We start from the raw sequence: 17,174 nt of genomic DNA on the forward strand, positions 1-17,174 counted from the left end.
AGCAGAGAATATTAGGTAGCTATAAAATCCACACTGCAGAAGATCTTGCAGAGAAATGAACTTTCTGTATCATTAAACGCAAAATTCACAAAGTGAAATTTTACATTTTGTATAAATAGAACTTTCACGATGTCTATGCATAGGAAAAAGCCCAGAAGGGCCTCTAACACGTTACTGTTGGTGTCTGGATATCCTGGTATTCTTCATTTTCTTCTTTTTGCTTATAATTGCACATTAAAGCCAAGTCCAGACTAAGTTACAGGCAAATGTTTTCTTGAGGGTTGAAACATAGGATGGACTGATAGAGCAAGGCAGGAAGAGGGTAAGTTCTAGATCAGGTTTAGAAACCTGAGCTCTGCTCCTGTTCTCCCGTCAACTTGCCGTGTGACCTTGGACAAGTGACTCACCCTCTCTGAGTACTGCTTTCCTCAGTTGTGACATGAAGGGGTAAGCTAGACAACGGGCAACATTTCGAGGCAGGGATCTGGGTGTGTTTATCCATGGCCGTGTCCCAGCTCCACATCAGGGCCTGCCACATAGTAGGTGCTCAGCAAGTGTTTGTTGAATTGCATTGAAGTCAGCGTGGTTATAACAAAATCCGAAAAAGACCGCCCCAGTGACCATTTCTACCTTCCGAGCTGTGCAGTGGCCTCCACGCCGCCTCCCCAGCCTCCTGCCTTTTCTGTTTATCTAGTCCTCTCTCTTTCCTTCGACTTCTCTCTCCTCCTGCCTTTCTTTGAATTTCTGCCTCTTCCTTTTTCTATCCTATTTCCTCTCCTTTTCCTTTGTCCTTCATGTTCTTTCTCTTCCTTTCTTGGTTGCCTTCTTTCTCTCTTTCATTTTCTCTTTTTCCTCTCACTCCAATGATGATTTTAAGCAACTGACAAAGTGTGTGATTCTGGTCGAATGGGAACCAAGTGCATAAAGACAAGTGGCAGCAGAAAGGGGTGGGGAGGACGTAGACAGCTGCAGCGGCCAGCCAGGCCCTCCGGGTGCAGGTGGGTGGCTGTCAGGACAGGATGCTGCTGCCCAGGCCCTCTGGGTGCAGGTGCGTGGCTGTCAGGACAGGATGCTGCAGCGGCCAGCCAGGCCCTCTGGGTGCAGGTGGGTGGCTGTCAGGACAGGATGCTGCTGCCCAGGCCCTCCGGGTGCAGGTGCGTGGCTGTCAGGACAGGATGCTGCTGCCCAGGCCCTCCGGGTGCAGGTGCGTGGCTGTCAGGACAGGATGCTGCTGCCCAGGCCCTCCGGGTGCAGGTGCGTGGCTGTCAGGACAGGATGCTGCTGCCCAGGCCCTCTGGGGTTCATGGGTTCGGGTCGAGGCTCCCGCACTGGTTCTTATTTACAGCTTCTGGGTGACTCCATGATGTGGCCAGTGCTGAGGCTCCTGCCTATGAGAAGAAATGGACAGGATCCAAACCATCACACAGATCACCAGGAGGCCACCAACCCAGAGTGGGAGGAGATGAAGGCCAAAGAAGGCCTCGTGAAGGATCTGGCCTTTAAGGGGATCCCAGAAGGGGAGGAGGTTGACCAGGCAAAGAGGGTGGGAAGAGAGGGCCAGACACTGTGTGTGCAAAGGCTCTGAGGTGTGGGGGGAAAGAGTCTCATCCAGGAGCACAGACGTGGGTCGGGGGTAGTGGGCAGGAAGTGGGGGCAGTGAGGCTGGCAGGAGTTCATCTTTCAGTGTAACAGGAAGCGTGAGAAGCAGAGAGCAACAGGATCCAGTTCCCATTTTACTGCCATTGCTGGAAACTGAGTGGTGCTTGGAAGGGAGAGGCTGGGGGCAAGGAGCAGGGAAGGCTTTACCTGCAGCAGGCAGGTGATCAAGGTCCCTCCCCAGAAGGATGCGCCAGCCAGGCTGCAGGAACAGCAAATGGGGGCATGCAGAGGCCAAGGAGAGCACAGACGACTGGGGCAGGCAGGCCGTGTAGGGGAAGCTGGCGTAAAGCCGCAGGGGTGGGAACAGGGGCAGCAGTGACAGCCTATGGACAGCCACCGCACGTAATTTCAGCATTCATGCTGACCCATAGCCAGAGGAGAGCCAAGGGAAGCCTGGCAGATCAGCGGGTCTCCCTGGTAGCTGCAAGAAGAATGCAAAGGGGCAGAGAACCGGCCAGAAATCAGATACTGGGTCTGCGGAGGGCAGGTGAGGACCTGGGGAGCAGGTGAGACGGGGACAGGGCACTTATCCATTCACTTCTGTTTCCTCCTGGTCTAGAGCCGCACCTGGCACACAGTAGGAGCCTAATAAATGTTTCCTGAATGAATGCACTGGTAAATCTAAAACATCTGCTTTTCTTCAGGTTCTATCTATCCACTCAAGGATGAAACATTTATTAAGCACCTACTATATACAGGCTAGGGTGAGGGTACAGACAAAATGAAGCCAAGTTCCCTTCCTAGAGGAGCCCACATCGCAGTGGCGCAGGGAGCCAACAGCACTGGGCTGGAGCGCCGTAGTGGAAGTAGCCGGAGCCGTGGGAACAAGAGGAGACCTGTGCCCAGCTCCTCGTGGGCGACGGGTGACAGCGGAGGTATTTTTTGACCAGTCCCACACCTCTGCCGCATGGCAGCGGTGAAGGAGCTGCCTCTCAATAATCCTGATCTGCAGCAGGGTGGCAGCTGCGGAAACTCCACGCTGCAGAGACGTCCAGGGCACAGGGCACTGCCAAGGTACCTGGTAGTTGCATTTGGAGCTTACTGACCGTTGAAGGACAGGACAGTTCAAATCCCCTGGGCAGACGCCCTCCCCGCTGGGTGGGTCACGGAAAGAACCCGGCACAGGAGGGTGGAGCTGGGAGCCTGGGGTGCCCTTTAGGGCAGCAGTCCTCAATCTTTTTCGCACCAGAAACTCGTTTCATGAAAGACAATTTTTCCGTGGGCAGGGTGTGGGTAGGGGGATAGTTTCAGGATGACGCCGTTCCACCTCAGATCATCGGGCGTTAGTTAGATTTTCATAAGGAACACACAACCTAGATCCCTTGCACACGCAGTTCACAGTAGGGTTTGCGCTCCTGTGAGAATCGAATGCCTCTGCTGATCTGGCAGGAGGCGGAGCTCACCCACCGCTCACCTCCTGCCGTGCGGCTCTGCTCCTAACAGGCCACGGGCTATACCAGTCTGGTCCATGCGCCTACTTAGGGGACCTGGGTGCTTCTTGGCTGGACGGACACACTCCTCTGAGGACCGAACGCTGCCCTCGTTATCTGTGGACAGGCATCCAAGTGCTAAGAGGGGGCAGTTTGGCCCTGGGAGCCGAAAGCACAAGGCCGGGGCTGTGCTGCCAGGCTGTGAGCTCTCTGCCCTCTGAGCCTCGGTTTCCTCACCTATGGAAGGGACTCCACCCCCCTGTATGGGGGGCCTCTGGGGATGGGCTTGGAGTGCACACTTCAGCCAGGACACTAGTGGCTCCTGACTTCCTCTGTCTTCCTGCAGGACGCCCTGGGCTGTGTTCAGGGTGACTCACTGCCCCTGCCCAGGGAGGAGGCCCTGAACCCCTGCAGAAGCCAAGGCTGGCGGAGCTCCCTGTGGTCGGATGATGTTCCTGGACAAAGGGCCTCAGCAGGTGTGTGGGTGTGGCAGTGCGTGGAGGATGGGGTCCCAGGCAATACTCACCGAGGGGCTAGCTCACTTCCTCCTCATCATGTCCTGATGATGTGGGGGGAGGGGTGGTCCCCCCTCTCTACAGACAAGAGTTGAGGCTCAGAGAGGTAGGGTTCCTCACTCAGGGTCATACAGCTGCTGCAGGTGGGATCAGTGTGCAGCTCCCACCAGGGGCCTTTAGCTCGGGCTCAGCTGGACACAGGCTCATACCCTCAGCCCTCAGGAGGGTGCCAGCCAGAGGGCCCCACAAGCAAGCAGGTTGGCGGCAGGGACTTGCCTTCACAGAATTCCATGTGATGAGTGGGAGCCACCCTGTCCCCCCACTTCCCAGACAGCTCCAGGGTGAGGCAGTGAGACTCGTGCCTGGCAGATGTGGAAGCTGCTGGAGCTTAGAAGCCTCTTTTCCCTGATGTGAACTGATCTCTCTCTCTCTCTTTCTCTCTCTTTTTTTTTTTTTTTTTGAGATGGAGTCTTACTCTGTCACCCAGACTGGAGTGCAGTGGTGTGATCTTGGCTCACTGCAACCTCCGCCTCCCAGGTTCAATCAGTTCTCCTACCTCAGTCTCCCAAGTAGCTGGGATTACAGGCGCCTGGCACCATGCCTGGCTAATTTTTGTATTTTTAGGAGAGATGGGCTTTCATCATGTTGGCCAGGCTGGTCTGGAACTCCTGACCTTAGGTGATCCACCCACCTCAGCCTCCCAAGGCGTGAGCCACCGCACCTGGCCTGAGCCGATATCTCTTATATTAGCTTCAGCTGTGGCCTCCAGAGCCCCTGCACTCAGGGAGACTCATGGTCACGGTGGCCAACTGGGCATCTGTGGTTTATTTCCAGCCCTCCAAGCCCAAGGGCCGTTGAGGGATGGCATTATCCTGCATACGTGTAGCACAGCGGTGCTGCCGACTGATGCAGACAGCATTCTCCCTTTATCCCATTTCTGGGGAGCTGAGCTGCCACGTCAACCCAGGTCAGGTGTGCCCTCACGCCAACTGTGCTGGACTGGGGTGAGGCTCATTACTGTGCTTGACAGATGAGGATGCTGAGGCTTAGAAAGATGTGTAGGAGTCTGTGGCCGCAGAGATGGCTGGGAGCTCTGGGGCCTCCACCCACCTGCTGATGGTTGTTTCACATCTCTGAGCCTCAGCTTCCTCCCCTGATCAAGGTGCTGGTGGTCATCAGACTGCCCTTGCGAGGCATGGGGAGGCTCAAAGTTCGGGGGGTGGGGGTGCCATTCACCCTAGCCCAGGGGGCTTGGTCCCTAGAGACAATCATGGCAGAGCCCTGGGGCGTGTCTTTGTAACCTCCAGGGTCTTGTTGTTTTCAGGCCAGTCCCCAGAGGGGTCCTGTGCCTGGAGCTGCTTTGGGCCTGGACAGGCCTCTTCTGTTTTGGCTCCAGGTCCGGAGACCACAAGCGAGCTCCTGGGAGACGTGGCAGGATTCGACCGTGATCAGGTGAGGCCAGAGGCTTTCTGTGCGCGTGTGCAGTGCCCCTGGGTCCCCTCAGCCCTGCCTTTCACAGGCTATGTGGCCATCCGCAGGAGGTGGGAGGGCTAAGGAAGCTCCAGGTGTGGAAGAACATTCTGGAAGTAGTTGAGAGGGAGATTTGAGGAGAGGAAATGAAACATCCTAAGACCTGGATGGGGAGTGGGGAGGAAGGGGTTAACTGGGTGCCAGGCCTGGGCTACCATGGAGCAGGCTTCATCTCGTTGGCACCTCCTGACGCCCATGAGGCAGTGCTGCCACCTCTGCTCTGAAGAGGAGGCAAGACTCCAAGGGCTGCTGTGACTCCCCAAGGCCCCCGGCCTGGAGGTGGACCCCGAGCTCCAGGCTCCACGGCCCACCCTGCCCCACAGCAGCCCTGAGGGTCAGGAGCCTGCGTCCCGACTCACCTCCCAGGGCTCGCTCTGAGGCCGAAGGAGTCGTAGGCTTTCTTCACTTCCATTTTCTCATCCCTGAGGAACGGAGCTTGCCGGGACCGGAGCTGAAGCCTGCGAGCCCGGCTGTGGCTCTGTGGTTCTAAATGGAGAGAGCCCTCCGTTACCTTTTCATTCATTCACGTCCTGCTCCTGACCCGTCTCTTATGTTTGTTGTTGGACGCTGCATTCCTATACTTCTCCCTCCTCGCCGCCCCCTTTCCTTGAAGCCCAGGACAATGTCTCATAACACTGAGGTGCCCCATTTGACAGGCGAGGTGACGGAGGCTCCAGCAGGTTAAGGAACTTGCTCAGGTCACACCCAGGACTGAAGCCGGGTCTGTACCTCTCTGGGGCAAGTGCTCTTTTCTCTGTGGGCAGTTGGGACAGTGCCTTGGTGTCTGGATGGACGGACATCGCAGACAGAGGCAAAGACGACAGAGGAGGGGTGCTGCCCACGGGCGGCTCCAGGGAGCAGGGATGCAGTGGCCCCTCCAGGGAAGGGCAGCTCTCCTGGCCTTCAAGTCCCCTCTCCCTGAAGGGGCTCTCTCGCTGGCACGCCCACTCACGAAGGCTCAGAACCCCTCTGTCCTTTGAGACACTCCTTCTGTCCTCGTCTGTGTCTTAAACCTGCTGAGCCTCTCGAAGCTGTTCTAGAGGCGCCACTGAGAACTGCCTGCAACCTGCCAGGCCTGGGAGCAGCATCCGGGGACTCACAGTGAGCCTGGCTGAGTGCAAATTTCATCCTCAGGCCTCCCCCTGCCCAGCCGGGGCCTCTGCTGTGAGCTGGGCACCCCCTCCTCTCTGGATAAACACATCAAATAAGTGAAGATAAAAATACATCAAAAATACCAAGTAAACACCTCCTGTGTGCCCGGCACTGTTCTAGGCCCAGGATTTGAACAAAGATGAAGTCCTGACCTCAGGGAGTGGACAGCTGCACGAGCACCATCCATTAGAGCCTTTGGAAGCGCTGGTCACATTCTGCATCTGCACTGCCCAAGACAGTAGCCAGGAGCCACACAGGGCTGGTGCCACCCCAGAACTGAATGCTAACCTTGATTTGATTACTCTGCATTTTAGGAGCTCCATGTGGCCCACGACTAGCGGATTGGATGGGGCAAGGCTATGGCAGAAATGTATAACATGGGGTGAGGGCGTGGAGGGTGCTGTGGGGGGTGACATGGGTGAATGGCCCAAGAGTGAGGGAGGACTGTCAGGCAGGACCTTCTCGAGGAAGTCACGTTTGCCTTGAGATGTGAGTGGAGCCGGGGAGTGAGCCATGAGGTTATCTGTGGGAAGGGACATTCTGGGCAGAGCAAAGAGCACGTGCGAAGGCCCTGGGGTGGTACCAGCTGTGTCCTGTGTGGGAAACGGCTTGTGCCCTGTGCAGCTGGTGAGGAAGCACAGAGATCCCCAGGAGGTAAGTGGAGCTGGGGGTGCTGAATGGCGGAAGGGGCTGTTTCACACCTCATCTTCTCTCTCCATTCGCAGCTTACTCTGGCAGAGCCCAGCTTGGATGGACAGATTCTTCTCCTGGTCTGTGGCTGCCCCCCACGGGAGTGCTTGGACGAGTCACTCCTCCCCATGGACCTGGCCCGGATTTCAGAGAATCTAGCAGCCGACCCGGCCACAGAGGCCTTCCTCCTGGTGCAGACGTCTACACGCCCTCTCTGGGGGCCGGCTGGGGACTCAGCTTCTTGGTCACTCCAGGAGGTTCCCCTCAATGGACTACAAACCCAAGATGAGTTGGTCACCGTGTCCCCACCTCCTCCCAAAGCCACAGGACACCCTGGCTGGGATAGTCACCAGGCAAGAGGCCATGGTGCCTCCCTCTTCCATGAGGCCCCCCACGTTTCAAATCACCGATTTCCCAAAAGAGATCCTAAGGATCTGAAAGACGCTTGGAACGACGGAGGAGGAAGCCTGGGGAGAAGAACCAGAGACGGGGGAGGCAAAGGGGACTTTGGGCAGGAAGGAGAAAAACCGCAGTGACAAGCACCAGCCGAGTCAGGAAAGCCACCAGAACCCGAGCTTGGAGAACCGGGCTGGAGCCACAGAGAGCGTGCAGGACCAGAACGGGGCTTCCAAGAACAAGGCCACCACCTACTGCCCTGAGCCCTGGCAGGAGTTTCTGATGCCTCTTCTACAGGGGGAGGCCTCAGTGTCAGAGGAGGGGCCCGAATCCCTGAGCAGGAGGGGAAGAGCAGAAGGATATGTCTGGGGTCTCGGAGGAGGACTGTCATCAGAGAAGGAAGAGGCGGCGCCCCCAGCCACCTTCTCCAGAGCTCACGAGACCAAAGAGCTGAGGCCAACAGACGGTCAGCTCCTGGCAGGGAGAGGCAGAGCTCTCGGGAGGACAGCTAGGGGCAAGGAGGAAAGCCAGGTGTGGCTTGGAAATGCTCAGATTCTGCAAGGAGAAAGCCCGGAGGATGAAGGGCTACAGGAGGAGGACGAGGTACAGCATCAAGAAGCGTCCAGTCCGGGGTGCAGGGGTGCCCCAGAGGAGCCTGACTCCCGGGGACATGAGAGCAAGGAAATGCTTTTCTTTGTGGGAGAGACAGGTTTGCCGCTGTTTCCCAGATTTGCCTTATCAGCTGACGGGGGTGAACCCACTGGTCATGGTCAACCACAAGCTGTGAGCAAAGGACACGACAGGGCTGCACTCACAATCGATGAGCTGGCACAGGAGGTGGAGGCCTGTTTCCAGCAGCTGTCCACACTGCAGCCGGGCGGTGGGGGCTGGCAGCGCTCAGCCTCTGTGTGCAGGGTGGAGAACTGGAGCTTCGCTCAGAAGTGGCACATTGGTGGGGAGAGAGCTTGCTCCCAGCAGGTTTGGGGAAACCAGGGTATTTGTTCTGATGAAGAAGCAAAGTCTAAAGAGAGTGGTGAAGGTGATAAGCTGGAAAAGACCACGGCCCTGGGCACCAACGAAGTTCCCGGTGACCCAGGGACACTGCCTGATTGGGATGAAGCAAGCCCAGATCCTCCAGGGAAGCCCACTGAGCCCTCAGGTGCCCTCAAGAGAGTGAAGAGCAGGTTTCATCAGCTCATTTCTAGACTGAAGAAAGAAAGAAGCCAGATTTTACATGACAATGCCACACTTCACGGAGACCAAGAGAGGTGCCAGAAAAGAGTGTGTGCCCTTGAAAGAGAGAGAGAGGTGACAAAAATATCCAGGCTGGAGCAGGAGAACCAGGTGCTGGGAGGGGACATCTCTCAGTTAAAGAACGAACTGGACCGATATTTACAAGTCATCTCCGACCTCGAAGACTGCAACGGAAGGAGTTACAGCAAAATTTTGGAGCTTGAAGAGGAAAATGAAAAACTGAAAGAGAATCTGGGCCAGCTCCAGAAGGCCATGTCGGAGAGCATTCGGAAATCCAAAGGCACGGTGGAGCAAGTCGCCCTGGAGAACTGGGAGCTCTGGGCGCTGATTTCAGAGCTCGGCATCAGTTACAAAGAGCTGATCAAGGATGTGGTGCTGGGCATAGAAGACATGATCTGGGCCTTCAGGGGGGAGAACGAGCACCTTCTACGCAGGGTCCACGTCCTGGAGAGGGACGTCACCTTGCAGAGGAGCACGGATCAGGGGCATTCGATGAGGGGAAGGCAGAACCTTCAGGGAAAAGCCAGGATACATGCTGTGGACAAAGAGGTGCAGGTGACTCCATGCACAGGGCAGCTGCTTCCAAGAGCCTGTGGGCCACCCTTGGAGAAGGAAACGATGGCCGCAGGGCAGACAGGACCTTCCACAGGCGCTGGGAATTCCAGACGCAGTGCTGATTCTCCTCCTCCATCACTGGTCTGGAACAACGCTGACGTAGCCAACACCCTGCAAGGAAATATCAGTGGAGCAGAAGTCAAAGAAGCACGTTTGGAGAAAGAGAAGAGGCCCTGGTGTTCTGTGGCTCAGGGGCAAGCTCCGAGGTCCCTGAGCAACGGCCCAGAGGTAGGTGGGGTCTGCGTAGCTGCTCACTCATCACATGTGACTGTGTTCCAGGGTCCACTCCATTCACTTATGCAATCCACCAGGATCCTGAAAGGGAGGTACAGTCATTCTCCCCACTTATCAGATGAGAGGAGGCTGGTACAGAGAAAACAGAGAAACACAGTCACTGTAGTCACACAGCCAGTGAGGGGAGGGGCGGGGACTCGCACCTGGGCGCTCTGGCCCCAGGGTCTCTGTTCCCACCTGCCATGGGAGATTGAAGCCTGCCCCTCTGGTCAGGCTCCAGCAGGGCACTAAGGGGGTGTTCACAGTTTAAGGTCAGACTGTGCATTTTCCAATCCTGTGGTTTTTCAAGCAGCCCGAGTTCTAATTCTGTACATTGAGTCTTGAAAGTTGCAATGGTAAGAACAATGGACCATAGAACGTGATGAAACGGGGTTCCAACCCGGCTCTGTGCTTGCAGAGGCTTTTAGGCCACATGCCAACCTCTCTGAGTCACTCTCCTCATCTGTGGACAGTTCTTGACTTTTGGGAGTCCTGGGATAAAATATCACAATGTTCCTATGGCCACCTTCACCATGTGTAGGATATTTAGTGTTGAGTTCTTGGCGTTCATTCGTTCCATTTTCTATCTCTGTTTCTCTGTCCCATCTGGCTCCGCCCTCTCTCCCTCCTTTCCTCTCTCTGCATCTCCTTCTCTACCTCTCCATCTTTCTGTTGCTTGCTCTCCCCCTCCTGTCTCCTTTTCCCTCTTTCTCTCTTTGTCTCTCTCTTCTTTCTTTCCTTTCTTTCTTTCTGTCTTTCCTCCCCAACCTCAACAATTTTATCAATCATTTCAAAGAATCAGCTTTTAGCTTTACTGATACTATTTATTATTGTATTTTATTTCATTGGTTTCTTCTTATATCTTCATTATATTTTTTTCTTCCTCTTGCTTTTGATTTCATTTGCTGCTCTTTTTCTTGCTTCTTGTGTTGAAAACTTAGGTCACTGATTTTCAGCTGTTCTTCTTCTGCAATCTATGCAATTAAGGCTATAAATTTCTCTCTAGGCATCCCACACATTTTGAGATGAAGTCTGTTCAGTTCAAAATAGTTTCTAAGGATTAGAGATAAAGAATATGTATTGCCTATCTACTATGTGCCAGGAAACTCATATACTATCATTTATTCCTCAAAATCGCCTCAAATGACATTGTTATAGCAATCCCTATTTTATGGATTTAAGAATTAAAGTCAAAGAGGATGAAATAAAAGCAAGCAACAACCAAAACCTAAAATAACTAAAAATAGTTTCTAACTTCTATTATGATTTCTTCTTCGACTCACGGATTATTTAGAAGCGTGTTGCCTAATTTCTAACCATCTCTGGAAGTTTTCAGTTACACGTTTGCTGTTGATTTCCAGTTTTACTTCATTGTTGTTGGAAGGTATACAGCATATTATTTTAGTCTTCTACAATTTGCTGAGATTTGTTTTATTGACCAGGTTATGGTCTACGGCCAGCAGTATATCCCACATGCCCTTGCAAATAATGAACGTTCTTTGATTGCTGTATGTTAATTAGACCAAGCTGGTTAATTGTCTTAACGAAATCTCTTCTGTCTTTGTCGATGTGTTGCCATTAACCAAGACATGTTTTAGAATCTTCCACTCTGAGTGCGCATTTGTGTATTTCTCTTTTTAGTTATTTTAAATATCTATTATAGTCTTCTTTATTTTGTTTTGTTTTATTTTTTACTTTTTATTTACTTAATTAATTTATTTATTTTGGGACAGTGCCTCGCTCTGTTGCCCAGGCTGGAGTGCAGTAGTGTGATCTTGGCTCACCGCAACCTCTGCCTCCTGGTTTCAAGTGATTCTCCTGCCTTAGACTCCCGAGTAATTGGGATTACAGGCTCCCATCATCATGCTGGCTAATTTTTGTATTTTTCAGTAGAGACAGGATTTCATCATGCTGGCCAGGCTGGTCTCGAACTCCTGACCTCAGGTGATCTACCCGCCTCGGCCTCCCAAGGTGCTGGGATTACAGGTATGAGCCACCAAGCCAGGCCAATTTATTTTATTTGTTTACTATTTTTTTCTATTTGTCTCATCTCTTCTGTTTTCTTTTATTCTTTCTTTCCTGCCTTTGTTTTTGGTATTAATTTTATTTTTGTTATTTATTTTTCTTCTCCATTAGCTTGTGTTTTAGTATTATTCTTTCAGTGGTCATTCTAGGCATTTCAAAAACATATCTAGTAATTATTTGAATTTACTTTAAATTAGTTTTTTTTTTTACCATGTCCTGATTAATGCAAAAATCTTTCAATAGTTTAACTTCATTTATTCTCTCTTTACTTTTTATTATTTATTTTTGTCATATATATTACTTCTATGTAAAATAAATATTGTAAGTCACTTTTATTTTAAACAATCATAATCTTTTCCACTTACCTGTATCTTCACATGTTCTTGAGCTGTTCATTCTTTCTTATTCTTCTGTGGCTCTAGTTGCCTTCTGCCTTAAGAACTGTGTTTTGTTTTTTTTTTTATAGTGAGAATTTTCTGGTGATTCATTTTCTCATATTTCTTTTTATGAAAACAATTTTTTAACCTTCATTAAAATTTTTTTCCCATTGGATTCTGAATTTTAGGTAGCCAGGTGTTTGGCTCTTTTGGATCAATAAAGGTCTCGTTCCACTGTCTTCTGCCTCTCATAGTTTCTGCCCAGAAATTACTTGTAATTGTCATTGTTTTTCCGCCTCACTCCCCCCGAAATAATTGTGTTGTTTCATCTCTGACTGCTTTTATAATTTCCTATTTATCTTTGAGTTTTGACAGTATAACTAGAATGTGCTTAGATATGGTTTTATTTGTTTTTTGTCCTGCTTTTTTCTGTTCTTTTGAGCTTCTTGAACTTGTGTATTTATGTCTTTTATCAGACTTAGAAAATTCTTGGTCATTATTTCTTCAAATGTTTTATTCTGTTCTATTTTTCTTTCCCGTCCTTCTAGAAATTCAGAGTTTTGGTTCTATTTCACATCTTTCAAAAATCCTGTATTAGTTTTAAAAATGTGTGCCTCTGTCTGGATTTTCTATTGACCTGCCTTTTAGTTCACTAGTCCTGTGTTCTGCTGTGCCCCATCTTCTGTTAAATCTATTCAATGAGTTCTTAATTTCATTTATTGTATTTTGCAGTTCTAGAATGTCCATTTTATTCTTTTAAAAATATATTTTGATTCTCTGTTAAAATATTCCATCTTTACATCCATTTTCTTTATTTTTTCTATGTTTTTAAAAAATACAGATCATAATTATTTTGAAGGCCGTTTTTTGCTGGTAACTCCAATATTTGGATCATCTCTTTGCCTGCTCCTATTGACTATTTTGTTTCTTTGGTGAACAGTCACACTTTTCTGTTTCTTCATGTCTAGGAATTTCAAAAACTCATATGTTGGACATTGTGTATAATATGTTATGAAGATTCTTGATTATTATCTTTCTCCAAAGAATGCTGAGTGAATTTTATTCTGGCAGATAGTTGCATGATCAGCAGATCATCTTATTCTCATGTAGGCCTATTTAAGCTTTGTCCTCAGACCTAGTAGGGCTTGATATGACTCCTAAGGCATGGTCCTCGCTCTTAGGGCATCGCCTCTCAGTGACATCAGCTGAGTTCCACAGCTTTCACCAAGTCCTCTCCATTTTGGCCTGACCAGAACTCTGCCATCTTCTCAGAAGTGTATGAACTGTGACGTCTTGTCACCAATTAACCTCCAAGCTGCTGTTCTTTGCAGGGCTTAGAGTCTTCTACTGTGCCACATAGCTTATGATTCAGCCAAGGACCCAAGGGGCATTTCTAGAACCGTATTTGGACTTTTCTTCTCTGCAGCCCTCTCTTCCCTGTTACTTTGTCCCACAGACCCCAGTAGTCTTAGCATCCCTAAACTCCAAGCTCTATTTTTCCATCTAACAGGACCACCACTCTCAGCTTGGGTTCTATTTTCAGAACCATTGTTTGGAACATGTTTCAGAGAGAGATCCAGGGAAAATGTGAAGCCTACCTTGTAGTGCATGCCTTTTTTTAAGGATCATGGTCCTGCACCGGTCATCTTCCAATGCCTGCAAAGCATTAATTGTATAGATTCTCCCCAGATTTTGTAGTTGTCCAATACCAGTGAGTAGGAGTGCAGAAATCTGAGGAGGTGAATATTGAGCTGATACTTTGAAGGTTAGAAAGGAGCAGCGAGGAAGAGCAGTCCAGGCAGAGGGAAAAGCAAGTGGCCAGGCCTTGAGGCAGGACAGAGGTTGGCTCATTGAAAAAGCAGAAAGTAGCCAGCGTGGTTGGATCCCAGTGGGCAAGGAGGGGTGTAGTGTGAGATGAGGCTGGAGCAGCTGTCATAAGGCAGGTCACAGTAGGCTCACAGTCCCTCGTTTGAATCTATTCTAGATGTGATAGGAAGCCATCAGAGGGTTTTGAGCAGAATGGTGTGACCCAGTTTATACTGTGAAAAGATCTGTCTGCTCTGAGAACAATGGTTCAGGTGGATTGAAGGAGAACACTTGAGAGGAGTTGGTGGCTGGATAGCCAAGAGGTGACACTGGGATTGAGGAATTTGGAGTGAAAACTGGAGCTGGAATCCATGGGACTTGGTGATGAACAGGAAGTCACCAACACCTGACGTGTTACTCTTTTACCTAAAACCCTCTGTGGCTTCTTACTGCACTGGGCATGAGATTCAGACTTCCTACAGTGAGCAGTGCTCTGGCCCCTGAGGCCCTCGGGAGCTTCCACTGTTCCTACTCACACCCCAGCCTGCCCACACGCCATGCTGCCACCTCTGCCCTCATCCTTCACCTTCTTCATCCACCCCTCCCTGCACCCAGCTTTCTCCTCTAGGTCTCCTGTGGGAGAGGTGTCTCCTCCAGAAAGCTTCCCCCAACCTCCAGGCTGGGTTCTGTGCAGAGACAAGTCAGAGCCAACCCGTGTGTGTCTCCTCCCAACTCTGCCTTCAGTGAGGCTGTTTTGTAGCTTGTAGTCAGTTATGGTGGGAACATTCACACCATGGAAACTGGCAAATGCTACAAATTGATACTGTCCTCCCAACCCAGAATGTGGTGGTTGTGCAGTTGCCACCCCGCAGCTGGATGAGGTCTCTGTTCAGCGCCCCCTTCAGGTGCTCACAGCCTCCTGACTCCCCTTTATCAGGCTGTATTGAATGTTGAACACCTGCCTGTCATTATCCCCACCAGCCTGAGCTCCTGGAGGGCAGTGTCACCACTGTCATCTCAGGCCAGTGTACAGCCAGTGCATGTGCTCATGATGTCTGCTAGAGAGCAGGAGACTCGCTGGGCAGCTCACGGGGCTGCTGTGTGGGGAGGTCCCATGGGACAGCAGGCTGGCTCCATCCACAGGGCCATTCTTTTTAGAGGATACTTGGGTGCTCTCTGGGGACCCATGGGGCAAAGCCCTGGTCCAAGTCACTGCCAGGGGAGAGAGGCAGAGGAGGCAATATACTCCCCAGAAAGGCCAAGCTGTTTCGAAGTCTTGGAGCTGAATTTTACGGGATCATTTGGAGCACCCATCTGTTCTTGATAGGGCCCAGCCTGTGCATCTCAGGCCCACGTGGTGTATATTTCTATTAATTAAAATGTCCTCTTCTGCTATTGTATATTTTATTACAAGAGAGATGCCCCAGCAGCCATGAAGTCACCTGGGTCCTTCCTTCTCCTCCTCTTCTCCCTCCTCTCTCGTTCCCAAGCAGGGTAGCCCGGCATTCCCCCTCCTACCTACTCCCACTTGGTTGGGACCAGTTTTGGGGCCTCACAATTCCCAGGGAAGCTGACTTAAAGGAAAAGAGGACCGCCATCACAAGGTGGAGGGTGTTTGAGAAGCATCCGAGTTTCTGGGTTCCTAAATCTTCACAAACAGAACTTTTAGCAGTGCTATTCCCTTCTAAGGCCACCTTAGCAGCATAAACCAAGAGCTTCAAGATGCTCCTGTTGTTTGACGCAGAAATCCCCCCGATGATCTCAGGGAAAGCATCAGAGGTACATCCAAGTATTTATACACAAGGGTCTCTGTCACAGTTCCAATTATAACGGCAAAATATTAGAATAATCTGAGTGCTCAGCATGGCCACAGGAGGCTGTGTATATACTAATAATAGCATTTTCAACATTATTTGGTAATATGGAAAAATGCCCAGGACACAGTGTTAAGGGAGAAAAGCAGGAAACAAAAGAAATATATCGTATTTTAAATTTTATATAGAAAACTATGTGTTAGTATATACGTTCATGTATGTTTGTGTGTGCGTATGTATGTGAGTTATTTAAAAAATAATTTTGACTTCAAAACCATTCAGGGGCAGTAGCACCTCCCCCATTTTGCCACACTTCCCACGCGGTGAAGTCAGCCTCTTCCCTCTCGCTGTCCTCCCTCCCAGAAATTCCCTTTGGTATCTGAATGGAATCCGCTACCCTCACCTTAGATTCAGGAAGAGTGAGCGGCAATTGTGTATTGATTTGGGGTGCCTGTGGGAGATACAGTGTCTTCTCTTTTATATAATATTTTATGTTTTAGGGTAATAAGCATCTCCTAATTTGATTGGGACATTCAGTTTCACTCATCACACTGTTTCAGCATAACAGTGACTGGTATCTATTCCAGCGGATTCTGGAATGCCACCCCACTGCACGTATAATATTCCAGGCTGTTATTCTGGGGCTCTCCAGGCCCTTCCCAAGGTCCCCCTCTGGAAACCAAGCAGAACCACCCACTCCTATACATGCACATGGTGAGGGGCTTAGCAGGAAGTCTGCAGAAAATCTATGGATAATAACAAAGGTGCTGCAGGATAATCGGATTGGGAGTGATTTCTGCTACTTTACTTTCTAAAACTTTTTTACTGTAAGAGAAATGTAAGCGGCGGAAAAAGCTAAAGAGTGGGGAAACAGGTACAGTGTGTTGGCTAAGGCAAATTGCTCGGAAGACAACCTAAAAATGTCATTCAAATCTGTGCCTTCCGCAGCTCCAGGACTCAGCGGCTGAGGGTACTGAGGAGGGTCACAGGCTGCGTGCCCGGCAGCTCCATCACCGGGTGCTGACCCTGCAGTGCCAGCTCAGGGACCTGGGCGCCACCCACCAGGCATCTCGGGACGAGGCCACCCGTCTCCAGGAGGAGCTCCAGGCCAAGGTTCGGGAAGCACTTTCTTTCCCCCTCTTGTCAGCTAGGGGTCCCACACCCCAGGGCATTTTGGGAGTGGACAAGGATCGGCTGAGGTCTCCCTGACCTTTCCAGCCGGTTGGGAGCAGGTACTGGATTTTTAAAGTACAGGACAGTACCAGTAAGAAAAACACAGGCTCTATCATACCTTCTCTGTTAAATTTTAAAAATACACATATGTGGTTTCTTCAAAAAGTCAAGCAGGTTTACAGTGTCGTATAAATAAAGGTCAAACCCTTCCTCTGTCGGAGGGAAGTGAGTGGTGGAGACTCAAACCTATACAGGTACCAGAATTGCACAGAACTTCACACGCACACACACATAAAACTGGAGATATCTGAATAAGATCAGTGGATTGTGTCCATATCAATTCCTGGTTGTGTTTGACACTATAGTTTCACAAAATATTCCCACTGGGGGAAACTGGGCAAAATGCACAAGGGTGCACTCCATCCTGGGCGACAGAGCAAGACCCTGTCTCAAGAAAACACGTAC

The 17,174-nt window shown here is 50.6% G+C and overlaps 1 protein-coding gene across 1 annotated transcript in view; it reads left to right on the forward strand.

Annotated features, from left to right (window-relative positions):
• The window catches only part of CUNH4orf50 (chromosome unknown C4orf50 homolog), a 118,743-nt gene that overhangs the window by 19,638 nt on the left and 81,931 nt on the right, over positions 1-17,174 (forward strand). Inside the window, 5 exon segments of the mRNA XM_012467014.2 lie at positions 3,436-3,565; positions 4,929-5,056; positions 7,012-7,458; positions 7,460-9,469; positions 16,485-16,649. Of these exon segments, the coding sequence (XP_012322437.2) occupies positions 3,436-3,565; positions 4,929-5,056; positions 7,012-7,458; positions 7,460-9,469; positions 16,485-16,649 (2,880 nt within the window).

The sequence above is a fragment of the Aotus nancymaae genome, unplaced genomic scaffold (assembly GCF_030222135.1).
Source record: "Aotus nancymaae isolate 86718 unplaced genomic scaffold, 86718_ANA_hifiasm-v0.15.2.pri h1tg000006l, whole genome shotgun sequence".
NCBI classification, from domain to species: Eukaryota; Metazoa; Chordata; class Mammalia; order Primates; family Aotidae; genus Aotus; species Aotus nancymaae.